Source organism: Plecotus auritus (assembly GCF_963455305.1).
Source record: "Plecotus auritus genome assembly, chromosome: 5".
Taxonomy (NCBI): Eukaryota; Metazoa; Chordata; class Mammalia; order Chiroptera; family Vespertilionidae; genus Plecotus; species Plecotus auritus.
Window position 1 is genome coordinate 109,168,434 of NC_137776.1, and position 27,667 is coordinate 109,196,100.

At 41.9% G+C, this 27,667-nt stretch overlaps 1 protein-coding gene across 1 annotated transcript in view; it reads left to right on the plus strand.

The window, feature by feature from the left end:
* The window catches only part of FANCC (FA complementation group C), a 320,900-nt gene that overhangs the window by 217,600 nt on the left and 75,633 nt on the right, over positions 1-27,667 (plus strand). Inside the window, exon 6 of the mRNA XM_080669394.1 lies at positions 27,171-27,284. Within this exon, the coding sequence (XP_080525520.1) occupies positions 27,171-27,284 (114 nt within the window). The remainder of the gene's footprint in view (positions 1-27,170; positions 27,285-27,667) is intronic.

Genomic DNA, 27,667 nt, shown 5'->3' on the forward strand with positions numbered 1-27,667 from the left:
CTCTAATTAGAGCATCCTGATTACTTCCCTGTAGCACTTTTTGTTGTCATTATCTTGCTTCTTTATTCATTCCTTCTCTCTTCCCCTCCCCTCGCAGGGAGGTGCACTGCATGAGTGCAACACCTAAACTGTCCCTCACGGCTGCATCTCCCAGTGAGGCACCAAGTAGGTGCTCTCCTTCACTTTGAATAAAGAGACATTATGGTACAGTTTTTATAGTAAAGCAACTCTTTGACAAGAGAATCTTATTTTTCCATTGATTTTAATAATATATTAATTTATGTTTGTTTAATGAAATTCTGCCTATTCCTATTCTTACATGTAACCTTTGGGTAAATGGCGGCTAGAGAAGGTGGTGGAAAATGAAACTGTGTAAGAAATTACTGATATCTAGGGAAAAACAGGCAGGAAATAGAAGTCTGCAATTACTATAAAACCCAAGAATCTTTTCCTAACGAGCATAGTTCTATATCTTTGAAATGTTCATGATGATCTTTACTCTGTGGCTCTTATAATTCTAGTAATAATAAAACACTTCAGTCAAATTAAAAGTACTTTTTCTTTACAGGGCATGTCAAAGGGTGTACTAAATATAAGTTATATTAAGAACTTATATTTGTATGCTGTTCTATAGTTTGTTCATACATACATACATTTAGCAACGCTTTGTGAAAGATACTGTAGAGTGACTGGTTAAGCGTTTAGAAAGCTGGCTGGGACCTAGGTCTTTGAACTTTACTTTTCTGTTTCACTACTGGGTTTCCCGTGACTGGGGGTCAGGTTTCAACTGAAAGTATCTAAAGCAGGAACTTGTCCTCAAACCTGGGAGTAAGTGAAGGTGACTGCTGCCAAGGCAACAGTGTGAACCATGTGATGTCTACCTAGTGATTTCCTCAGTACCCTCTGCCCTTCTTGCTACTCCAGGAAGTGGGCTTGTCCATTGGTAACTGGGCTTCAGATTTTCACATCCTCGGTGCTCTTCCCTGGACCTCTATTCTTGAACAGGAAACCCGTGTCACTGCATTCAGAACTCATAGAATTCCTCACCCATACAAATTGTTTTGCCCCCCGACACTCCTTCCTCTTGCTGCCTATGGATAGGGGACCTTGAGGGAGGAGGCAAGAATAAAGAGGGAAACCAGGAGGGAGATAACAGGGCTGGGGTGGGAGTGAAAGGCGTGGCAATGGGAGAAGTACACTGGTGCTGAGTACTTCTCATCTGGTAGGAAAGGAGGCTGGATTGGCTTTGATGGTGGTTGGAGAATGGGGTTTGGGGCAAGAGTTGCCCTGTGTCTGCCTTGAGGTCTGAATCTCCTGCTGGTGCCACAGGAGGGACCAGCAGACCTTCTCATCAGCTTCCTTATCACTTATCCAGATTTGGGGGGTGGTGGGGAGCTGTGGGACGTGAAAGCTGTCAGCAATTAGACATCAAAAATGGATTTAGCCGAAACCGGTTTGGCTCAGTGGATAGAGCGTCGGCCTGCGGACTGAAGGGTCCCGGGTTCGATTCTGGTCAAGGGCATGTACCTTGGCTGCGGGCACATCCCCAGTGGGGGGTGTGCAGGAGGCAGCTGATCGATGTTTCTAGCTTTCTATCCCTCTCCCTTCCTCTCTGTAAAAATATCAATAAAATATATTTTAAAAAATGGATTTAGACTGTGACAGAAGACGCAGAAGATGTCAGCAGTAGATGGTATCTAAAAACCTTGGAAATAGGAAAGATCTGCTGGGGGATCACTGAACTCTGAGACTCCAATGTTTAAAAACCAGGTGGAGGAGAGAGGATGAGCAAATTAGACCAATCAGGGAGAAACATGTGCAGTGTAGTGTGCCACCCACTGAGATGGATGTTTCAAATAGGCAGGACATCATGTGTACCTGCATGGGTTGTGTGCCACCCAGCGCCAGGGCGTGTGGTGCATGTGCATGCGGGGGGTGTACCAGGTATTGGCCCTGAGAAAAATCAACACCAAGGTACAGCTGTGGGGGTGAGCGGGGAGGGGACAGAGGCGGATCCCTGGGTTTGCATCATGGATTCTGATGAGTGCATTGGTAGGGAAAGAAGCCATATAAGAGAAAAATGTATATGCATATATATACATAACCTATGGACACAGATAATAGTGCGGTAGGTCTGGGGGGGGGCCCTCCACTATTGACCACATTATTGACCCCTTCCACCCAGCACCCACCCCTTCCAAGCCTATTTTCTGTGTCCCTGGGCTATGTATATATGCATATAAATTTCCTGGTTAATCTCCCCCTACCCACTTTCCCCCCTCCTTATACCCCTTCCTGCTTTCTCTCTGAAATTCTTCAGTGTGTTCCATGATCCTGTGTCTCTGAATCTATTTTGTTCATCAGTATATTTTGTTCATTAGATTCCACATATTAGTGCGATCATGTGGAAGGGATGGGGAGAGACAGAGGGGACTTCTGTAATACTTTCAACAGTAAAGATAAATTAAAAAAAAAAAGAATGAATGTGAAGTGGGGAAGTAGAGAAGGCAAGTTTAGACAACTTTCTCAGGACACTGTGAAATGGAGAGCAGAGAAATAGGCAATAATTAGAAGGAGGGAGGTGTAGGATGGAGGAGACCGTTTTTTAAGTTAGGGAGATCTTAGAGCATGTTTGTAAACGGACGTAGATAACCCAGTGAGGATGCCAGGGAGAGCTGGATTACTGACAGAGGGGAGGACAGGGTGTGAGAACCCACGTGGGTAACTTCACTTCATAGGCACAGACACTTCTTCCATCAGAACAGGAAGGAAGACAGAAAACAGCGGTGTGTGTGTGGTGTGTGTGTGGTGTGTGTGCGTAGCTGAGTTTGTAAACTGGTTGGTGATGAGATGAGAGAGTTTCTACTAACTGCTGTTTTCTCAACTATATATGAGACCAGGTCCTTAGCCAGGAGTCGTGGGGTAGGGGCAGTGGTGTGGTGAGAGAGAAGAATAAAATAATTGCTCAGGAAGTTGCCAAGCAAGTTGACTAGGGAAGCATGGGAAGGGTGTGAGGCAGTGCTGAGCCTGTTCCAGGATCGAGGTCATGAAATCAGACAAAGCCATCGGCTGCTGTGTCTGATGCTCTCAGCAGTGTCAGCTGCATGGGCACTAGTGAGGAGAAGGTGCAGAGTTGGATTGCAAGGGTCCGGTTTTACAAGGCACGTCCTACAGCACCTTAGAACGGGCACAAGCAGGGAGCTGAGGTGCTTGCAAAGGAATGATCATTTACGTTTGGCAAAGTATTTGTCAAACACATGGCCTGCTTAGTAAGTATATTTTATAAAGCATACGTTTCTAGGTCTATTTACCTATGTCTTTGTATATTACATGATTCTAGATATGTTTCAACAGCATTGTTTGAATCCCTCATACTGCTGTTCAGTTCAAGCTTATTTTCTAAAGCCCTTTGATTTTGGAAAACCAACTCGGTTCCCCCCTCCTCCCCTGGAACTAATGAGCGAGCAAGCAAGAGGTTCTGTAAGCAAAGTAAAAATTGCAGACTTTGTTATGATTGGACCTGTGTTTGGAAATTTTGTGAATTGTGTTATGTCAGCATCCTGCTCAGGGAATAGGCTATGTAAACAATGGGTATTGGGCAGTTCTGTGAATGAGCAGCCTTCCTTTTCGCTCACAGACTTCACCACTGCAGTTCTCCAGATTTCTGCATGCTTATTTCATAGTAAAAAGGGCTCTAAAAATACCAGGCCAGTTAGGTTTTTATTGTAGACTAGAGACCCAGTGCACGAAATTTGTGCACTCGGGGGGGGGGGGTTCCCTCAGCCTGGCCTGCGTCCTCTCGCAGTCTGGGAGCCCTCGGTGGATGTCTGACTGATGGCTTAGGCCCGCTCCTCCTAAGCCAGCCGTGGGCAAACTACGGCCCACGGGCCGGATCTGGCCCGTTCGGCTGTTCTATCCGGCCCACGGAGCCGAAAGAGCGGAGGGTTCTCTTGCTCTCCCCTCCGCTCCTTTACTTTGAATTTATATTAGTTCACACAAACACTCCATCCATGCTTTTGTTCCGGCCCTCCGGTCCAGTTTAAGAACCCATTGTGGCCCTCGAGTCAAAAAGTTTGCCCACCCCTGTCCTAAGCCATCAGTTGTACATCCTTAATGCTGCCGTGGAGGTGGGAGAGGCTCCTGCCACCACCACTGCGTTCGCCAGCCCTGAACTCAGCTCAGGGCTTCTGGCTGAGCGGCACTCCTCCTGTTGGAGCACACTGACCACCAGGGGGCAGCTCCTGTGTTGAGCGTCTGCCTCCTGGTGGTCAGTGCGCGTCATAGCAACCAGTTGTTCCACCGTTCTGTCGATTTGCATAGTAGCCTTTTATTATCTAGGATTATTATATAGGATCACTTCATTTAAACTGCATGAGTCATATAAATATTAAAAGGAAAAAACATTGAAAGCAGGAATTTGAAGGAAAAGCTACAAAAATCTGTCTGCAGTAATTTATTTTGGCAATTATGTAAATGCACAAAAGAGATGGGAATAACTTCGTTCCATCTTTTCAGTGAGAGCAATTGGCACATTTAATTGATGCTCAAAGGATGTGAGTAGTAGCATATCATAATGCACAAATATATGCCATCATGAGAATATTACAGATACCAAATTTTAAACTAAATTCTATTTTTTTAATTTGATTTTAAATATAATTTGTAAGTTCTTGAAATGCTACTTTTTAAAATTATGGAAGGATATCATACCATAATTCCAAGTATCCAAAGTGAAGTGAGCAAAAGGTTAGGATGAATTAGGCGTTAGGGCAGGAGACAACGTCCCAGGTCACATAGGGAAGGATTATTAGTTGAGGGATGCAAGGCGGACATAAAAATACAAGAATACAGGAAACCGCAGGAGTCGAAATAAGTAGGAAGCAAAGAGATATCTATAGAGAAAACAGACCCAAACACTTAATTTGTTTTACACTGCCAGGTAACAATAATTCCAGGGATGTTAGTTGATTGATTATGAAGATTTAAGGTTATGGACAGGAATAATACGTACAAATAAAAACTGTTTGCCTTTCCCTGGGCAGGAATTTCTGCCTCCCAGGAAGCCTGACCTTCATGGGACTGACTGAGAGTGAGAGCTCCGAGCCATGGTTCCTCCTGCTGATGGCCTGACCCCAGAAGTAGAGACAGTGCCAGGTGGTGTGTGTGGTGGTGGGGGTGGGGTGGGGTTGGTTAACATGAAGTCACGATGGGAGGCAGAGGCAAGAGCCAAGGGGAATTTTTATGGAGAGGACTGTATGGAAAATGCCAGCTTGAGTGCATCCTGATGCCGTGGCCACAGTGACACACCTGTCTTCCTGGGAAACCTGGGAAACGGGCCGTTGGGAGAGAAAGTGGAGATCATCATGTCTCTAATTTTGGGAAAATTTTAAATATTTAAGTTTAGTATAAGCAATTGTAATGTTTGGTTTGTAGGCAAATAGAAGTATGAATCAGAATGCATCTCTCTCCTCCTAAGTGTAGCTTCTGGACATTGGGCCTGTCTCAAAGAAACTGGGGCAGCCCTGGCACTGAGCCCTGGGAATTAAGATTTAGCACCTGCTCTGAGCCAGCTCTCTAGCCAGGTGATTTCCATACATGGTTTCTTCCAGTCCTCCTAACCTTGAGGTATTATTTTCTTCATTTTAAAGATCATTTAGAAACTGAAGCTTAGTGACTGGAAGTGATTTTCTCCACTGAGTGACTGGGTGGCTACTTGAACCTGAGGTGACTGACTCCATGTCATGGGATGTTTCCACTCTGGAAGTGTTCTAACTTAGCGCCTCGAGTGGTCCTACTGCACAGGGTGGTGTAGGCTTGTCTGGACCACTGTGACAATAGATTTGGGACCAGAGGAAGGATTAGCTACAGCAAAGGTAGCGAGGTTTCAGAATGACCTGGGCTTCTCTCTGTTCTCTCTTTTTTCCCCCCAGTACACAGGAGATAAATATACATAGTGTTTGGATCATAGTGTTTGGGCCATGGTCAGGTGCTAAGGTGGTGACCTTCAAACTTCACAGTGCAGGGAGGTGCATGTTGGTCCTGGTGGAAAAACATTCTAGGTCTCACACTCAGAGGCTTTGATTCAGCAGACAGTCTGCATGGTAAGAAGAACCCCGATGATTCAGATTTAGGTGTCTCCACATCACACCAGGAGAAACACAAAGGTAGGTGACCCAGTTTATCAGCATTGCTCCTCCTGGTCTCTTTATACCTGTTATTTGATTATGGTAAACCTAGAGGTGATACCCTCACTGTCAGATAAGTGTATGGGAGACCAGGCATTGGTGATGATTCAGAGAGCAGGCGGTGAACCTCAACCAAGACAGTGAAGAGTGAGAAGGTTAAAGGTACGCAGAGCCCAGGAACAGCGTTACCTGGCTGTCAGATTGTATTCCATCCTTACCCAAACTGAGACTTAAGACATAGCAGCTACTGATGATCAAGGAGGTGCTACGAGCTCCCAGCATACCATACTGGCTACTTCCCACGTATGGGCTTCATTTAATTTTGTAACAAACCTATGAAATCAATTTTATCATCTACATTAGAGGCCCGGTGCATGAAATTCATGCACAGGTAGGGTCCCTAGCTCTGGCCAACAATCAGGGCCGATCTGTGGGGCGACCGGCAGGGTGATCAGGGCCCCCACTCGCATCTGCCTTGCCCTGGTGCCGCCCACTCGCCAGCCTTGCCCCCTGCCACTGGTCGCCTTCTGTGGGCGACCAGCAGGGCTATCAGGGCCTCTGCTTGCACCCACCTTGGCCTGGCGCTGCCCGCTCACCTGCTCCACCATCCTGCTGTGGTCCTGTTCTCATCGGGGCCCATCGGGCAGCGCCTCCACTGTCACCTGCTGCCAGCGTTGCGTTGCTGATGCCTGCCATGTTTCACGCCGCCCCCTGGTGGTCAGCACACCTCTAACTCCCGGTCAGTTGAACTCCCACCCGTGGAGACAATTTGCATATTAGCTTTTTATTATATAAGATTTTATAGAAGAGGGAATTGGGAGGCCTAACACTGTTAAAATTTTACTCCAAGGTCATGTAGCTAGGACTCAAATCACAATCTGTTTAACTTTAAAGTTCCATGACCTTTTTTCTTTCTTTTCCTTTATTTTTTTAAAATTATACAAATAATACTTTAAATATAGTCTCACACACACACACAAAAAAAATTAAACAGTCCAAACAGCATTACACTGGAATTATGCAGGATGTATTTTTCTGAAACTTAATTTCTTCACATAATACTGTCTCCTGGAATTATTTCCATATCAGTCACAAAAGTCTTCTTTATATTGCCAATACTCATCTTTATACCGGAGGCAAAACTATAATCCAAACTAATTTTCAGAAGCAGATATGTGTTTAAACCAGAGTTTCTTAGCCAGGACTGTTTTGCTTTTAGGGGACTTGGCACTGTCTAGAGACATTTTTGATCATCACAACTTGGAGGGGGTTGTTACTTGTATCTGATGGGTAGAGACCAGGAGTGCACAGGGCAGTCCCCCACCAAAGAATCATCAAGCCCCAAATGTTAATAGTGCAGAGACTGAGAAAACTTGAACCTACTTATCTTAAAGATATTTCAGCAGCCCCATGATGGGCCTTGATCAATACTTTTTCTCAGCACTCCCCTTTACCTGAGTGTTCAGCAATAAATCCACTTGTTTTAAATGATGGGATTTCAAGTTTTCTCAGGAAAAAAACAATTATACTCTGACTTCTCCCCTGATTTGAAATCATATTTGAACTCTTAGACTCTCAATATGGCCAATGAAAGCAGCAAAATAATGACTAACCACTTACTGAATCTTGTTTTCTAACCATGTAATGGGGGGAAATGTTTATTTTTTTAATGTTTTTATTGTTTTAGAGAGAGGATGGTAGAGGGAGGGAGAGAGAAAAACATTGATCAGTTGCCTCCTGCACGCACCCCAACCCCTCATGGATCAAACCTACAGCCTGGGTATGTGCACTGACCCAGAATCAAACTGGTGACCTTTTGGTGCATGGGACAATAGTCAACCAACTGAGCCACACCGGCCAGGATGGGGAATAATGTTTTTCAATGCATGTTTTATATGGTTAGTTTACCTTCAGTGGTAAACTGTTTACTGAGTTAAACTTTGTCCACTTACCACTTAAGCTAAGTAGATACAGAGTCTGTAAAATTGGAAACGGGTTAATAGTTTATATGTTGGATTGAAATAAAAGGAACTATGGTAATTGCACATCTATTAGATTGAGCCTGTTATGGCCTAATAAGACTAAGGAGCAAGATTGTTAGCTGTTGGAAACAAGTTATTGAGTTCCAGGTTGAAATTTAGGCATTGTTTGTTTCCATGGCATTGTTTCAGTTCATTTATTTAGACTGCCACTTTGTGTTTGAAGGAAATAATGTACTGGTATATGTCCTAAGCCTGTTTTCATTTCTTAAAAAGTCTAACCATTTCTTGCTATGTTGGCAGGGGGAAATGATAATTTAAAATTTGTTGTTAAGAAAAGTTGTTGTTTAGAAAAATGTAAATCACTGGCTGGTGCTTTAATTAATTTGGGAATTTTAATATTGCTTAAGCAAACAATTTCAGGATAGTAACATAAATGTTTTACTGAATGTATAAAAATATGCAATGGGAGCATAAAAAAGGAAGTCACTAATTCAGTGTTTGAGTGCAAGTATTTTATATGGTAAAAGAACCTGCCACATATTCAACATGGTAGCATTTCTGCTGACCAAGGACTAAATAGACCATGTACTTACTTCTGTGAAAGCTTGGGGAAGAGAAGATTAAACATGTGGTCAAGGATTAATTTTTTTGGCCAAAAATAATTGAATAAATTGAATCTTTTTCCAGATGTCCTTGTCTTGGGCGCCATAAATGCTGGGGTCTTTCTCAGCATCTACTAGGGTTCAGGAATCTGGAAAAGGGGCTGTACATGAATGAATGAAGAGGCTAGAGAAGAAATATGAATTTAGAAGGCATGGGGGAAAGCCAGATGGAAACTTAGTTCTGGTGACTAAGCTCCCCGAATGTCTGGACCCTTAGCTTTTTATTAACACACCAGAGGCCTGGTGCATGAAATTCATGCATGGCGGGGGGGGATCCCCTCAGCCCAGCCTGCACCCTCTCCAATCTGGAACCCCTCGGGGGATGTCCAACTGCTGGTCGGACAGGGATCAGGCCTAAACCGGGATCGGGCCTAAACCGGTAGTTGGACATCCCTCTCACAATCCAGGACCACTGGCTCCTAACTGCTCACCTGCCTGCCTGCCTGATCACCCTTAACTGCCCCCCCTTCTGGCCTGGTCGCCCCCAACTCCCCCCCCCCTGGCCTGGTCGCCCCTTACTGCCCCACCTGCCAGTCTGATTGCCCCCAATTCCCCCCCCCCCCGGCCTGGTCGACCCTTACTGCTCCACCTGCCAGCCTGGTCGCCCCCAACTGCCCCCCTGCCAGCCTGATCGCCCCTCACTGCCCCCCTCTGCCGGCCTGGTTGCCCCCAACTGCCCCCCTGCCAGCCTGATCGCCCCTCACTGCCCCCCTCTGCCGGCCTGGTTGCCCCTAACTGCCCCCCCCCCCCAGCTGGCCTGGTCACCCCATGCAGCCTGCTGCTCAGTCCTTTGGTCATCCCTCACTAACCCCCTGCTGGCCTGGTTGCCCCACACAGCTTGTTCAGTCGTCCGTTCGGTTGTTTCAGTTGCGATGGTCGCTTGGGCTTTTATATATTAGGATTTTTCCCTAAAGCAAAGCAGATATACATATCAAAGGTAAATTTTGGTAAACAGTAAAAAATTATCAGGTTGGCGGAATTGCCCTCAGCTGTTCCAGCAGCAGGTAATAACATGCAGATTTTCAGCCCTGCTGAAGCCCCAAGGTTCATCAACCTTTTGATGAACTTCTTGCATTTATGACCTGCTGGAATTAGTCTCCAGCACTGCAGGGAGGGACTATCTCGTTAGGAGAAAATGGCTGTCTGGGTCCCACAAGTCAGGTATGACTCAGCGCCAATCTCGTGGCCACCTTTCCCGGACCCTCTCCTCTTCCCAGCCTCTCCCCACACTTGACAAGTCCGCACCGCCCGCTGCACCTCAGCCACGGGTGAGTGTCTATATTTGAAAGGTCCTAGGAACTAGGCTCAGTGAACAAAAGCCAAGACCAAAAAGAGGGGAAAGAGCTGTGCCCCTGCGAGCCCCTCTCCTCCCGGCATGACATGGCCTGAGCAGCCGTCCAGAATGCCCTCTCTGGGCTCAGTCTCTCGTTACTGTGGACCCAGATCTAGAATCCCCTGCCACCAGCAGTACTGCAGACCTCCTTTCCACAGTCAGATGCTATGCCTGTCCCAAGAGACCAGCCTCGGTACCGTGCAGTTTCCCTCTGACCCTCTGGGCTCGGAGGTCTTGCAGATCTCTCCAGCCCAGATCCCTCATTTTATCGTTCTCCAGGTGTCCTCTGCCCTTCCCGGCTGCAGATTGTCTCACCAGCTGTGTCTACTTTGCCAATTCAGGGTGGATGTTATTCGATTTAGTTGCTCATTCTATGTACTCTGGGACAAAGCTCGGGACAAGTCCATATGTTCCACCGCCATTTTGTCTCTCTCCCTCCTTGGAATTTCTTCAGCCCAGGAACACAACTTGCTTTATAGCCAGGTACAAACTTTTTACACTGTAACCAAGTGTCTGTGAAGCATTTTCCCGTGCCTCATCTCACTTGATCCTCACAGAAGTCCTGGAATAGGTAGATAGGAGACTTGGTGGAATCCTATTTTCTTTACATTAACTGGAAATGGAGATTTAGAAAGTTTAGAAACTTTACCTGACTAAAAAGAAGTAAGAAATGGTGGACCTTGAAAATGACTTCAGGTTTTCTCACTGCACAGAATATAGTCAAACACTGCTGCCATTAAATATTTTACCCCTTGTTCTCCCTGCGTGATCTATAATAATAATCTGCTTTGTGTTGATATTTACTTCTGTGTTGCTGACAATTACCTGAAAGAGAAGTTGGGGTGCTTCACTGGGCTGGAAAAATTTTAGCTACATCAGAAAGCAGGTAAAGCAATCTTATCTATATACATAAAGCTGGCTCCAGTCACACGCATGTGTTTCCATCTGTCATTGTCGATCGTGAATTTGGTTGACACTTCTATTATAGAGAAAAGGCAAATAGTGATATTAAAATATTTCTTCTAATTAATTTCCTTTCAATGTGCACGAATTTGTGCACCGGGCACTAGTACGTATTATAATTTTTATTTTGGTACACGAAGACTGATTGTATTTATGTATAGCCGAGACTGTAATTTTCCCGCGCCCCTTCAGCATGATGGTTCTTGCCACTGCTTCTCTTGTCCCTTGTGAGTGCTCTGATTCTGTGGTGTCCCCATATGTCGGCATAAGCTGAGTAGCACTGAAGCACATATTGTTCAATGAAATTACATCCAAATCAGCTGCCAAGTTCCAGTCAGTTTTACCAAATTAAGTAAAACTCTTTGAAATAATAGTACATAGTAATGTCATGTTTTTTCCAGTATTCTGTGGGTATTTTATGGATTGAAACTTAAGAAAGCAAATTGTGAAAAGGAAAATTTATCATTTTATACTGTAACAAGGCCACAAAGGAATCGGCAGTAATTATATTGTTTAGTAACTATAAATGACCAACCCATTCTGTTGAGCTCAATTGTCTACTGTTTATTGAACACCTGTTATGTGAAATGCCATGAGCTTCTTAACAGCTGCTCTAAAGACAGCCCCTCCATTGGAGAGCCTGTGGGCTAATAAATAGAATGATGAGACTTGTAACTATAGCAAATGGCAGACCTTGGAAGGTACTGTTAGAGAAATACAAATAGGATGCCATAGAGATTACAGAACACTGTCAGGTCTCATCCAGTCAGGAACTGAACAGGAGACTTGGAGAAAGATAGATTTTGGAAGATAGGTGTACTTTTGGCAGCTAGAGAAGGGTGGGGTTGTTGGATTTCTGGGGAAGGGGAAGATGGTATGGAGGTGAGAAAGGGATAAATGGATTTGGTGACTACCAGGGAGTCTGATGTCACCAAATCACAGGCTCAAAGGGAAAGACTGGGAGAGTTTGAAGGTGGGCTGACGGCCTGTAGAAGCAGGCTGTGCTTAGGCCAAGTTGTGTTCCATTGTATATACTGGTATTTACTGCATCTTCTGTATCCAATCCAGTAAAGGCTTGGATTAGTTGGGCAACAGGAGCATTTTCCATGTCTTTGCTTGACCACCATGGCCCCTTTCCCACTGCCTCTGAGTCTTTTTTCTCTCTCTGTCCATCCCAGCCAACATCAGGCACACACTCTTTTTCTCTTTCCTGTACTTGCTTCCCTCACTTTTTCTTTCCTTCCCCAGCTGTCAGGATCAGCTCAGAAGTCATCCTTGGAAGCACTCTGAAACCCTACAGTTGGAATTAATCATTACTTCCTCTGCTCTCACAGTGATTGTCTTACCCCTCATTATAGCACTTACTACATTCTGTCTTACATTATGGCTGTTTCCATCACTCTCTTCCTTCATCATATTGTAGGGGTTCTTGCTCCAATAGCTTAAATACAGATCAACTCATGTTTGTTGAATGAATGAACAAGCGATCTTGTTTACAGACAACATCGCTTTATATTATGTATAAAGAGATAGATACAATAGAGACCAAAGTGGTGGCAATTCTAAAAGACTTTAATGATAGCTGAAGATATTCTTTGGAGAAGCACAAAATATGCACTCGGTCTCAGTTCAAGAATATTGACCTAAGTCACTAATTATCCAAGAGATGCAAATCAAAACGACAATGCGATACCATCTCACACCTGTCAGAATGGCTATCATCAACAAATCAACAAACGACAAGTGTTGGCGAGGATGCGGAGAAAAAGGAACCCTCGTGCACTGCTGGTGGGAATGCAGACTGGTGCAGCCACTGTGGAGAACAGTATGGAGTTTCCTCAAAAAACTGAAAATGGAACTCCCTTTTGACCCAGTAATCCCACTTCTAGGAATATATCCTAAGAAACTAGAAACACCAATCAGAAAGGATATATGCACCCCTATGTTCATAGCAGCACAATTTACAATAGCTAAGATTTGGAAACAGCCTAGGTGCCCATCAGCAGATGACTGGATCAGAAAACTATGGTACATCTATACAATGGAATACTATCCTGCCATAAAAAAGAAGGAATTATTACCATTTGTAGGAACCTGGATGGAATTAGAGAACATTATGCTAAGTGAAATAAGCCAGTCAATGAAAGAAAAATACCACATGATCTCACTCATTTGTGGATAATGAAAAACATTATAAACTGATGAACAAAAAGATAGATACAGAGGCAGTAAAGCATCAAACAGACTGTCAAATTACAGCGGGAAGGTTAGGGAGAGGTGGCGGAAATAAGAGATCAACCGAAGGACTTATATGCATGCATATAAGAATAACCAACGGATGCAAAACATTGTGGGGTGAGGGCATGTATGGGAGTGGGGTGGGGGGGGCAATGGTAAGATATGTACACATATAATACCTTAATAAAAAATATATATATAAAAAATCATCACTGAAAAAAAAAAAAGAATATTGACCATAGTTTGGCTCTCCTAGTCCAGTGGTCGGCAAACTCATTAGTCAACAGAGCCAAATATCAACAGTACAACGATTGAAATTTCTTTTGAGAGCCAAATTTTTTAAACTTCTTCTAACGCCACTTCTTCAAAATAGACTCGCCCAGGCCGTGGTATTTTGTGGAAGAGCCACACTCAAGGGGCCAAAGAGCCGCATGTGGCTCGCGAGCCGCAGTTTGCCGACCACTGTCCTAGTCCTTTGCCTGAGCAAAAGCACAGCCTTTATTCCACACCCAGACCCTGTGCCAAACCACAGCCGCCTCCCTGCTCCAGCTTTCCAGCCTCCTGTGAATGTGCTGCTGGCACAAGATGGAGCAGATACAGTGAGGCGAGGACAAAAAAGAACACCTGAAAGCAAGGCAGCGGTTTCCCCTGATCTAAGACCTCTCTCCTTGAAAGTTCATCTTCATGGTATAAGCATTTTTAAATGACTTTTCAAACATTAGCAGAGTTCTCAAAATTCCTACATGAATCAAAATTAGGCTTAAGATGTTTTACATAGAGTTGTATTGGTTCCCACACCTTTCCATCCTTGAAGGATTTTAGATCACAAGTCAGGGTGATATATTTGCATGTTTCTTTATGCCCTTGAAGTTCATGTACACCTACTTGCTTTTTGTGGTTATTGATTCATGTATTCAGAACCCCAGTTGCTCATCAGTAAGGTGAGGGAATTGAAGTAGAGTGTCTCCATGTTTGCTCTGTCAGCATTTAACATAAAATCTATTATATGACTGTAGGAATTAATTTTTGTCCAAAAGCCAGTGCTTACAGAATATTTAATGGTTTTGTGTTTAGGCTGTTTGCCACTAGATGGCAGTAAAAATGTTATTATTGGCAGTAAGTGCTTATCAATTTTTAAGGTTTTTTTTTTGTTTTTTTTCCTTTTTATTGAATTTTATTAAGGCGACATTGGTTAACAAAATTATACAGGTTGCAGGTGCGCAGTTCCAGAACACATCATTTGTACACTGTATTGTGTGTCTGCAGTCTCCCATCCCCAATTCAAGTCTCCCATCTTCACTTATCCCCCCATACCCTCTTCCACCTCTTCTTACCTCCTCTTCCCCTTTAAATTTACTTTAAAAGAGAGATTTGGAGGTCTAAAGTTTGAGGTGTCTATTTTGAAATTATCTAACCGTAGCCAAGTCTCAATATGTTCTTTCCTAGGACCCATGCTTATTTTATCCAGGGATAAAACTCATATGGCTCTCTATAGCAATTTGTATTAGGGAATTATGTGGGGGAGGGGGAGACATAAATTAAAGCAAGTCATTTCATTTTACAAAACATTATTTTATGATAAAAGTAAGATATGGTAATTGTAGAAACTTTGGAAATACAGGTATTTTTAAGAAGACATTTTATTTTATTTTTTATTTTATTTTATTTTTTCTTATTAAATGGTCATGAAATTGTATGTACTTAACAACATATCCTCAAAATACATAAAGTAAAAATGACATCATTATAAGGAGGAATTGACAAATCTACAATCATACTGGGAGATTTTCATATACCTCTCTCAGAAACTGATACATCAGACAGACAAAAAATAGTATTAAGGATTTATAAAATATTTGAACAACACAATTAAAGACCTAATCTAAAAGACATACATGTAGAAGCCAGCATATAATAAATAGGAAATCACATTTTCTCAAGCAGAAATGAAACACTCAGAAAAACTGACTACATAGCAAGTCACAAAGGAAATTTCAAGAAATACCAAAGAATCTATATTACATATCTGTACCATAAAAATAACATAGTAGTCATGGGTGAAAAAGGTGAAAGGATCGAGAAGTACAAATTATTGCCCTAAGTTCCCGTGGTCGGCAAACTGCGGCTTGTGAGCCACATGCAGCTCGCGAGCCGCGGTTTGCCGCTCTGTTGACCAATGAGTTTGCTGACCACTGCGTAAGTGTTGACTTCAGGTTAAAGACATTAGTACATTATTAAAATATTTTTAAGTGTTTTTCCCTAAGGCAGTGGTCGGCAAACTCATCAGTCAACAGAGTGGCAAACCGCGGCTCGCGAGCCGCATGTGGCCCACGAGCCGCAGTTTGCCGACCACTACCCTAACCTGTTTGGCTCAGTGGATAGAGCGTCGGCCTGTGGACTCAAGGGTCCCAGGTTTGATTCCAATCAAAGTCATGTACCTTGGTTGCGGGCACATACCCAGTAGGGAGCGTGCAGGAGGCTACTGATCGATGTTTCTCTCTCTCTCTCTCTCTCTCTCTCTTTTTTTTTTTTTACATTTTTTTAATTGTTTGAAGTATTAAAAATAGTAGTACATATGACTCTTTTTTTTCCCCATTGACCTCCCCCACCCTCCCCTTCCCCCCAGTACATGCCTTTACCTGCCCCCCCCCCACCCAGTGTCTTTTATCCATTGGTTATGCTTATATGCATGCGTACAAGTCCTTCGGTTGATCTCTTACAGCCCCCCCCCCCCACAAAACCTCCTCTGCCTTCCCACTGTAGTTTGACAGTCTGTTCAATGCTTCTTTGCTTCTGTATCTATTTTCCCCCCTTTTCTTTCCTTTAAAAAATCTTGCCTCTGCAGACTAGAAATAAACATATTATAACAAAAAATGTTTGAGTCCCAATTTCAATGTCCAACAGTTCTGATTCCCCGTTTCAATGTCAAACAGTTCCTTATGTGTACATGTCAGCAATGATATCTGGATGGTGGGCACATGGTGGCAATGCAGGTCCGACCCTCTCTGGTTTGGTCCTAGGCACGCTGCTGCGTCACACAGCTTCTGACTGCTAGCGTGGCAAGGCGTCGTCAGCGTCTCCCATCTCTGGACTGTTTCTCCTCTTGTCTTCGTGGTTGGAGCAGACCTGTCAATTCCTCTCTGTTGCAGGAATCCACGTGGTCTTGGAGTTGTTTTCTGAAAATATACAAACATATTCTCGACCGAAAGTTAATAAAGGAATCTTTTCTATATAATTGATTTGGGATCCTTTTTATTTTTGCCCAAAAGATTTTCCTTTGTCTTATTTAGACACCATGTGTGTTTTTCATAGGTGTCTTGCTGTTAGCATTACAAATAAAAATTAATTTTGTAAAGTAAAAATTTTCTAGATATAATTTACTTATAGGATATTTTTTCTTACATGATATTACCCTACTATCCCCCCTTTTTTGATTAATGGAGGCTTTTGTAAATTTCATAATGCAGTCTTGATAACTTTAAATTTTAATTTTTTGCACAAAAATATGACTGCTTTAGTTTCATTGCATGTTCAGGAATTTTACCATGAGATGAACTACCAATAGAAATTTTAGTTAACACTTTAGGAACAGCTTTTTGTCCAGTACAATTAAATTTTCTTGAATATTCACTTATTTGAATTAGCCTATTTAAATTAATCTGAAAACTTGATTATTATTTTACTGTCAAATTTAATACTCTACCAACAATCTTAGTTTACCCTGTAAATATTAGTGGAAAGGATTATTTGCATTCTTGAGTAGGCCCTGAAGAAGACATTTTAAATTACTCCTAGAAATAACCTATGCTAACTAGTTGTAAAGTTTCTTCCCAGTATTTTTTTGTGCATACAAAATTAAAATTACATAGACCATATAGTTTTACACCTTATGTTTCAAACGAATGTTGCATTGTATTTTCCTGTGTTATTAAATGTTTTTTACAACATGATTCACACTGTTGGATAAACCATAATGAATTCAACCAATCCAATGTTGTTGGGTACTTTAGTTCTTCTAATTTTTCACTGTTACAAGTAATGCTGCTATGAATTAAATCTTTCCTTAGGATGTATTATTGGAAATTAAATTACTGAATAAAAGGATACAGTTTTCATGCTTTGGCTACATGTCATAAGTGAGTTCCTAGAAAAGCTTCACAAATGTGAGCTCCCGGCAGCAAGAGTGCCCCTCTCACCACCTTCCTGCCAACACTGAGCATTATGGTGGAGGTTGTTTGTTTTTTAACAGGGCAGGAGGTGGGCTGGGGAACTAATTTTTATAATATTTAATGTTTAAAAAATCAGTTTCTAACAATATCATTTTGTAAATTTGGGCCAGTACAGGTCTGCTAATTAAGTTATTTTTATGTTTCCAAGACCTTAAGAGTTACGGTTAGCTTGTCTAATGCAGGTGTTGTGGATACTCCCTAGGGAACTGTTTATGGCTATTTTAAACATTACTCAGAAATTATTTACACTCCCTAATCACACCTTCTAAGTCTGTTGAATGTCCTAGGTTTGGGGTTCTTTCTTTTTTTTTAACTTTCATTGGCATGGCTACCAAAGTAATTCATGCAGTTGTGGGAAGCCCCGCCCGCTTGCATTGGTCCCAACGCGCAGGATGTGAGTGCCTCTTGGAGGCTCCGGTGAAAGCCTTGGCATGGTTTTCTTAGACCCACAATCTGAACTGACCCTGGTTTCCGCCTATTGTACACACACTACATTACCTTCATCCCAGCTGAGTCTGTAGTACTTTGTGCTTTAATTTGTTAAGGGTCAGTCATGTAAATTATGATGCAGCCATCTTTTATAGGTGGCTTAATTGAAACTTTGCTTAATTGAATTTTATTAAAAACTGAATTTTAAGGGAGGCGCCATACTTAGAACACTTAGCACAGTGCTTCACACAATAGTGAGCACTCAATACATTTTAGTAGTCATAACTGTTAGAATTTCCTCAAGCAGCCACACTTATGGGGATGCAGGGGCTGAGAGCTCTCCCTGCAGAGGAACTAGACCAGGGGTGGGCAAACTTTTTGACTCGAGGGCCACAATGGGTTCTTAAACTGGACCGGAGGGCCAGAACAAAAGCATGGATGGAGTGTTTGTGTGAACTAATATAAATTCAAAGTAAATATCATTACATAAAAGGGTATGGTCTTTTTTTTTTATTATTTCAATAGTTTTATTCATTTCAAACATTTTAACAAGAAGAATGTAAACACTAATTATTATAATTTGAAACTTCAAAAAATGGAGGAATCATAGCACAATAACATACCTTATATTGAAGATGGCAAAGGCAAAATAAAATTGCCTAACAAAGGAAAGGTACAAAAGCCTTTCAAATTAAACTTAAATATAATAAAATAATTTAAAACTAAAACAAATGGAAAAGAACAAAATGTGTAAACAGTAAATTAAACGTTTTCTTTAGTGCAACTTCCAAATTATGCCCGGGATGTAGATGTAGATGGCAGTGTAGACTGGGTTGAAAGGTTTTTGGTCTTTAAAACATCAACTTCAGTGGGAACAGTGTTGTTGGTCTCCTTTTTTAGCTAATGCATCAAAGTCTGGCGTTAGTTTTGTTGTGGCTATTCTCAGGATAGATCTGAGGTGTTTGTCAGTTAAGATGGATCTGTGAGGGGCTTTGTTGATGTTCATGACGCTAAATGTCTGCTCACAAACATAGGTTGACCCAAACAGCACCAGTATCTTCTGTGCCATCCTCTGGATGTTTGGAAAAGTGGCTTCATTAAGTGAAGCATAAAAGTCTCTTAGTTCAAGAGAGCTGAATTTCTCCTTTAGGACAAAGTCAGACTGAAGATCGATGAGTTCCAATTGCACCTCTTCTGGTGCTGTTTCAGGGTTTTGTGACAAAGGACAGGCCACCGTTGAAATGACTGGTCAATTTTTTCAACATCAGAAAACCGACAACAGAATTCTGCATGCAGGTCATCCAGTGATTTGCTGTATTTCTTCACGTTTTGGATGGTCTCCTTCTGTGTGGCTAGTGTGGCAAAATGAGTGAAGACTTTGTCTGAAATTTGTCTGGAAAAGAAAATCAGCTTCAATTTAAAGGCTTTCACATTAGTGTGCATGTCATGTACATACTGATCTTTTCCCTGTAGCTTCACATTTAGCTCATTCAAATGTGAAAATATATCTACAGCAAATGCAGTCACACAGCCAATTCTTGTCACTCAGCTCAGTAAATTCGTCAGACTTCCCCTTTAATTTCAAAAATGCACCAATCTCTTCCTTGAGCTCCCACACTCGTTGGAAAACTTTGCCCAAACTCAACCAGCGGACACGAGAGTGGTAAAGTAAGTCGTGGTGATCCGCATCAGTTTCCTCCAGAAACTTAATAAACTGACGGTGCTGAAGTCCCTTTGCTCGAATGAAATTAACAAGCTTTACGACTAGATTAACAACATGATTAAGTTGTAATATAGACTTGCACAATGATTCCTGGTGAATAATACAGTGAAGAAAAATAACATCTTGGTTAGGGTTCTCCTCTTTCACTTTATCCTGAATTCTTTTTAGCAGTCCAACATTTTTTCCAGTTAAATTTGGAGATCCATCTGTCGTGACATTAGCAAGTTTACTCCATGGTAGCTTCATTTTCTCGATGACAGTAGACACCCGGTCATACAAATCCTCTCCCCGTGTTTTTCCTTTCAGTGGCTCCATGGCTAAAAACTCCTCCGTAATTTCAAAATTGTCACTAATCCCTCGGATAAAAATTAAGAGCTGAGCAGTGTCCTTTATGTCATTACTTTCATCCAATGCTAGTGAATAAAACTTAAAGAACTCTGCCTTACTATTTAACTTGCTGGCCAAGTCTTCATTAATCAGTTCCACTCGACGAGTCACTGTCCTTCGCGATAAGCTGAGTTTTTCAAACTTGCCTTTGCTCTCTGGACACAAGAGACCTGCTGTCTCTATCATACATTCTTTCAAAAACTCGCCTTCAGAGAGAGGTTTGCTAGCTTTTGCTAATTTGAATGATAGCATAAAACTTGCTTTGGTAGTTGTCTCTTGAATTGCAGTTTGTCTGTGAAAGACATTTTGCTGAGCCTGTAATTTAGCCATCAACCTCTGTGCAGTAGCCTCCCGTTCTTGAGGTGACTGCTTGCTAGCATAGTTGCCATGCTTTGTGGCAAAGTGACGGCTGAGATTGTACTCTTTGAAGACTGCAAGTGTTTCCTGGCATATCAGACATAACGGCATTGATCAAACTTCGGTGAAAAAATATTTTGTTGTCCACTCCCTCTTAAACACTCGGCATTCACTGTCCACTTTCCTTTTCTTTGGTCCACTCATGTTTAATATTGGGCTAAAACCAACAGTACCGTTCTCTTATTAAATTCTTTACTAAAATAAGACAGTAAAGTATAAAAACAAGTGATTAAATTTGCTCTACTATAACATTTTTGGTCTTCTAAAAAATATATATATAACAAAATCATCTGAAAAAGTTCAGACATGGGACAGAGGCACATCCTGACCATAGAGAACAACCCCTTTCCTCCATAGGAAACCTGTGTATCTTTCACACAGGCCCTTTGTTTATGGTAACACACATAGCTGCACATTGCTGTGTCTTCCAGACACACTGTATGGGAGGTGCTAGGGCAGTGCAAAACATGGGTAACCAGTAGTTACCACTAGCACTTCCGTTACTGGCAAAAAACAGCCGCAGTGCACATAGTGTGAAAGAGCCCATTATCAATGTCAGATTGCATCCACTGGACTCTATAAAAACAACCAAGTGCCACTTTTAAATGCCCATTGCAACAGTTTTTCTTATTAAAAGCTGGAAATGGCAGGATATTTATATATATACCCCTACTGTGACAGCCTGGCAGAGCATTACAAAGGAGAAAACCCAGCATCTGGTGATGTCCATAAGTACAAGACTTCAGGCTGTCATTACCAGGAAAGGGTTTCATCCAAGTATTAGATATGAACATTTGATTTTCAGTTTTTCATTTGTCCAATTACTTCTGAAACCCTGAAATTAAGCGATTTTGTAATAAAATCTTTAGTTCATCACATTTCTATACAATCTTTTTGTTCAACCCACTGAATTAGGTTTCGTTCACACTAGCCGTGCTGCCGTTGCAGTGTGGTGCAGTACTGCAATGCAGCGCAGCTAGGGTTAATGCAGGGTACACAGGTTTCCATCATGTTTGCATTGATGCTAATGTGCAGTGGTGCATGTTAACACAAATGCCCTGTAGCACGCATTTTTACAGGCGCAAGGGGGAGAAGCAAACGCAGCGCAAAATGCATTTGTTTTGCCGCTAACACATGCGGTTAGTGGCCACGGTAGCGTTACTGATACCGCATCCGTATCAGCAAAAAAATGCAGCCGCAGCATGGCTAGTGTGACATGTCCTCTGTGTGTCTTTTTCCCTGCTGCGCGCGTCCGCAGTGGGAAAAAAAACTGCAGTGGATACAAGCCCTAAAAGCTGAAAGTCTTTGTTGTTTTATTAACAAGTCATTGTGATGTACAGAATGTGGGAACAGGAAAAAATTGTGTTTGAGTAGAGCTCTTAATCTTACCTCAGAAAGGCTCTGATACTGTGCTCTCCAGGGGCATGTCTCCCTACATCACCACGATAACGTGTCTACGCATTCCCAGGGTGATGTTGGGAGACGCGTCCGCGGGCATTACAAGGAGCCTCTGGAAGATTGAGAGGTTGTTCCTTCTACTGAATGGGCGGATATAAATCCGCCCACTCAGAAGAAGGAGCTGCGGCTGTGTTTCCCGACGTTGCCATGTTAACACTGCTGCTGGTGAAGGAGCGGAGGGGAGAGCAAGAGAACCCTCTGCTCTTTGGGCTCCGCAGGCCGGATAGAACAGCCGAACGGGCCGGATCCGGCCCGCGGGCCGTAGTTTGCCCATGGCTGGACTAGACCAAACTGAAGCCCTGAGTGGCTGAAGACCTGTGGCCCTCAGGGGTCTCACACAGCTAGCAAGGAAAAGTCAGCCCCAGGTAGGGCTTTGGGAACTAGTTTGGGCTTCATCTAAGAATAATTGGGAGCCTTAAAGGGCCCCCAAAGGGCCTTAAGCTGAGGACCTATTAGATTTGCATTGTTTAAAAAAAAGGGGGGGGGGTCCAGTTGCCTCCTGCAGAGAGGATGCAAGGAGGTTCCTTTTAAAGTGGTTTAGAGTAGTAAGTAACCAGCCTTGGGCATGATACGTAAGCTCTATGTGTCCCAGTTTGCTCATCTATAACAGATTCGTAATAGTACCTACCCTATAGACTGTGGGCATTAAATGAGTTGCTATTTGTAACGTGCTTTGAACAGCTTCCTGAACAGCTTGCCTGGTGGCAGAAGGCTAATCACTTCCAGTTCCCTCCATCCCCTCCATCCAGCATCAGAATGACCCAAACTACCCCTGACTGAGCCAGTGGCCGCCAAGTTTTCAAATCAAGCTCAGCCTCCTCCCTCCCCTGCCTGGTCTGGTGTGGATACCTACACATGGATGTGTGGCATATGACAGACCAGGCCTGGCTGGTCGTTCCTTTACCACACCTGCATTGCCCCCCACACAGGGGTCAAGCCCCAGTCGCCCCTTGCTGAGTGCACCACCTGTGCTTCCTGCTGTGGTAAACTAGGCAAATCCTCCAGTAAACTCCGCCCTCAAAGGATGACCCCTGGCTACCATTTACCTCTCCTGGCTTTGCCGCCCTCACCACACTGCTTGCTCTCACCCAGACTGCACTTGGTGGTTGAAAATAACTGAGTGATGGGCTCTCCTGGGCTGTCGTCAGCTCCTGTTTGCTTTCCGTTTTCATAAAGGACATCTTGGAAGTGGAAGGGAAAAAGGACAGTTAACATGTAGGGAGGCCGGGGGGGGAGGGGGAGGTCAATGGGGGGGGGCAAAGGAGACATATGTACTACTATTTGTAATACTTCAAACATAAATAAATAAATAAATAAATAAATAAATAAATAAATAAATGGCTTCCAATAAAAAAACAAACAAAAAAACATGCAGTGTCTTCCACCCAGCCTTTCCCATGCTAACGAGGAGCCTCTTCATTATCTCAGACTTTATAATTTCACTTTAACGCTGTAAATTTCCTGTTTTTCTCCCTCTCCAGTGGATGCATTTTTGTAAATTATGTTACACATGTAAATTTATATATCCAGGAAAATTTTTAATCATAATACCTTCCACTGAGTAGTAATATTTCAAAGTGACTTTGTTAATTTGATGTGATCTTTTCTAATTTGAAAACAGTAGACAGGATCTCATTTAGGGACAGCAGTTTCAACCTGTGTTACTCAGTAATGTTGCCTGGAGTTCTCTTTTGAGGATATTGAGCAATTCTGAGCTCACAGAGGAAGTACTGCAATCTACATGGGCGGGTGCATGCCAGGTCCGGAGTGGACCTTTCCTCCGGGGAGACTCCTCAGAATTGTGGGGAGAGGGAGAGGTGGCACAGAGGCCTCCTGGGTGTTTCTAATGCATGATTACGTTTAATGGGGGGCAACATTGGTCATTTTATTTTATATCATTATGAAAAGGTGAAATAGTTTATGATAAAATTGAAAGGAGTCCAGGACAACAGATTAGTGATGCTCGCCCTGGGCCTTGCTGGGGGTGTGTGTGTGTGTGTGTGTGTGTGTGTGTGTGTGTGTGTGTGTGTGTGTGTGTGTTGTCCTGGTCTTGTGGGCCCTGTCATTGATGTGATGATGCTCTTCTCTTGATGTGACTGTCTGCATGCCTAGTTATGTGTGAGCTCACATTTATATGCACATATTCGTTTTATCTTGTAATATGTACTCATAAAATGCAGTGCAGGACTTAAAAAATGTAAAATGACGATTTCCCCTGGGAATATACTGAAAACCACTGGGTTGTACACTTTAAAATGGGAGAATTTTATGGTATATGAGTTATATCTCAGTAAAGCTGTTAAAGAAGAAAATGTCCCATCAGTCCCAGTTCTCAGCCTGAATGCTGTCTCTGGCAGAAGACACAGTGTCCCCGATCCAGGCCTGCACTGGGTCATCCAGGTGTCCCCGCCTCCGGTCCGCGCAGGCTGCAGGGGTCGGGGCCTCTCCTGGAGGGGGTGGTTTCTGGCTTTCTCTTTGGTGGATCCTGACCTGGCCTAGACCTCCTGCCCCTAGCAAGTGCCCTCTCTGGGGATTGAGTTTCCCCTGGAAAAGGCAGCAAGAACGGTGACCAGGAGCTTGTCCTCAGTATTGTGACCAATAGGTTTCAGGGGGGGAAAGGAAGAAAAACGTTTTCTATGTAATAGCATTTTACTTCTCTCTCTCCCTTTCTTAGTTCTTCCCTGCCTTTAACTAATAAAGAATGTGGAGGTAGAAGCAGTTCTCTCTAAGGTTCTCCTCATTTGTGACTGATCATTCTTGGCCTGGGTGGGGCCGGAGAGCTGATGCTGGGGAGCTGAGGACGAAGAGCCTTGCTCTGGGCATCAGTGTGGAGTTAAACAGAAAGCACGGGTGAGGTTTGTCATGTTGGCTATTTTTAAAGTGTGCCATTAATATAAGAAACTTTATACTTGTAGTACTTAATCTTTCTCACTTGTAAAGAATAAGAAAAACAGAAGCTTGCCGAAACCGGTTTGGCTCAGTGGATAGAGCGTCGGCCTGCGGACTGAAGGGTCCCGGGTTCGATTCCGGTCAAGGCATGTACATTGGTTGCGGGCACATCCCCAGGGGGAGGTGTGCAGGAGGCAGCTGATCGATGTTTCTCTCTCATCGATGTTTCTAGCTCTCTATCCCTCTCCCTTCCTCTTTGTAAAATATCAATAAAATATATTAAAAAAAAAAAGAAAAACAGAAGGTAAATATTCGTACAGAGAATAGCAGAGCTTTAAGATTCATTTCCATTTTAAGTCCATTTGTTTTGCCAGTGTGTTCATGTTTAGGTCTGTTATACTAATGTTATTAATTTTTTCATTTATATGCACAGTTAACTAAAGAGCTTTTTCAAGCACCCATGTCTATAAAGTATTTTTAAAGAAAGTTTCTTTTGTTGTAAAAAAAATGTTTTCAAATACAACACTTTTTCAAAAAGTAATTATTTTTTCTTGATTATAAAAGCAGTACATTCACATATAGGAAACTGGAAAGTGTATTAAAGTAGAAAGAAGAAAAAACATATAGTACCACCCTAGAGACTGTTAACATTTGGTGATACTTTCTTTCATTATTTTTTCATTCTCATGTATGGATTATTTTTATATTGATGTGATCTTTTCTGTGTATAAAATTTTACATCTTTCTTCATTTCACATGATAATATAAACATTTAAAATGCTGTTATAAATTTTTCATAAACATTTTAATGGCTTATACAATGAGTTGCTGTGTGAGACACTGTAAATTAATCATCCCCTGCTGTTAGACATTACTAATGAGAAATAATACTGTAATGAACATCTTTGAGCATAATCCCATTGTCATATTTGGATTTATTTCCTTAAATGTAAGCCTGATATATTAAAAGTTCTGAATGCTTTTAAAGCCTTATAATATAGCCTCAAGTTGCTTTTTGTAAGGCAGGCATCTATCAATCTATAAGCCATCTTTGTTCAGGTTACCGACCTCTGGGCAGACATAGCCCTGGCAGTCCAAGCTTGAGGGTGTATTGTAGACTGTGCTACGTCTGCTCTACTCTCTGTGGGTGCCTCAGTGTGGTTCACAGCAGAACTGACGTGTGGATGCTCATTTATATTCTTCCCATGGCTCACACAGAGTACTTGTTTCAGATTAGTATTAATTAGGTATTCATATCTGTAAAATCTTTAATTTATTAAGTGGAAAAATAAATGTTGGTATGTTGATACTTAAATTTACCCATTTTAATTATGAGGGTGAACATTTATTCATGTGTTTCTTGGGCATTTGTATTTTCTCTTAAGAATTATCTGTTTATACTCATTTTATACTCAGTGTTTGTCATTTGGTATTTTGCACATTACATATGATCTGTTTTATTTGTAGTCAATATTCTTCCTGGTTTGTACTTATTTTATGAAAAACAAAAGGTTTTATTTTTACTTAGAATAATCAATTATTTGCTTCCTTGATTTTCAGTTTACAAGGTTCTTCCCCATTTAGACATGTGAAAAGCACTTATATTTTCTTCTTGTTTATTATTTTATTTCATTTTCACATTGATCTCTTTAATTTATGTTAAATTCAAGTATATTTTGATGAGCAGCATTAGGTAGGAATCTAATTTTTTTCAAATAGTTTTCTCTGAGCTATTTTTCACAAAATCTTTCCTTTTCCTAGTGATTAATGTATTTTTTGTCATTTGATTATCATCTATTCTGATAAAAATATTTTGCTGAATTTAAAACCAATAAAGATTACATTCTTAATATGGTTAAAGCACTGTTCTTTATATATTTTTGTTTCACTGTTAACATTTTTTAAAATAGACTTTGAATTTAATAATTTTATTACTAACTTATTTCTTCTTTTTATTAATGGTTTTATTGATTTCAGAGAGGAAGGGAGAGAAAGATAGAAACATCAATAATGAGAGAGAACCGTTGATTGGCTGCCTTCTGCACGCCCCCTCCTGGAGATCGAGCCTTCAACCCAGGCATGTGCCCTGACTGGAAATTGAACTGAGCCACACTGGCCGGGCTATTTCTTCTTTATACATTAAATCAAAGTGAACTGAATATATGGGCACATTAAGATTACTCATTTACAAATGACCCGGACTCTAGGTATTAAACATAAGAGGCACTTGCATTCACATTTAAGAACTTTTTTCTCTTTCTGTTTATGTTGGTAGGGCTTGTTATCTCATATACTTGCAGCATTCAGATTTGATATAAAAGAAGTTGGTCTTTTTACTCAAAGTCTTGGGTATGCACCTGCAGATTATTATCCTGGTTTGCTAAAAAATGTAAGTATTTTTAATTTATTAGTATTAAAATTTTCATTGGTTAATATATCATCAGCAAAAAGAATAAATAGAAGTATTTCACTTCTCCAGAAGAGATGTTTAACTTTTCTATGTTTATCTCTTCTTACGTTGGGCAGACTTACGGCCATGTAAGGAAGAAATGTGAGATGGGAGGTTATGGGAAAGAAGAAGGAAGCCAGGAGAGGTTATTCTAAATCAACCAACTTCTCTGTCTCTTAACACATTTCATTTATCCTCTCAAAGACTTTTAGGAGAAGAAATTGGTTAACCAATGTAAATACAGCCTTTCATTGTTAGACAAATTTTGTATTTAAAATGGCATGATAGGAATTTTGTGTTAAAGCAAAAAATGTAATTACAAC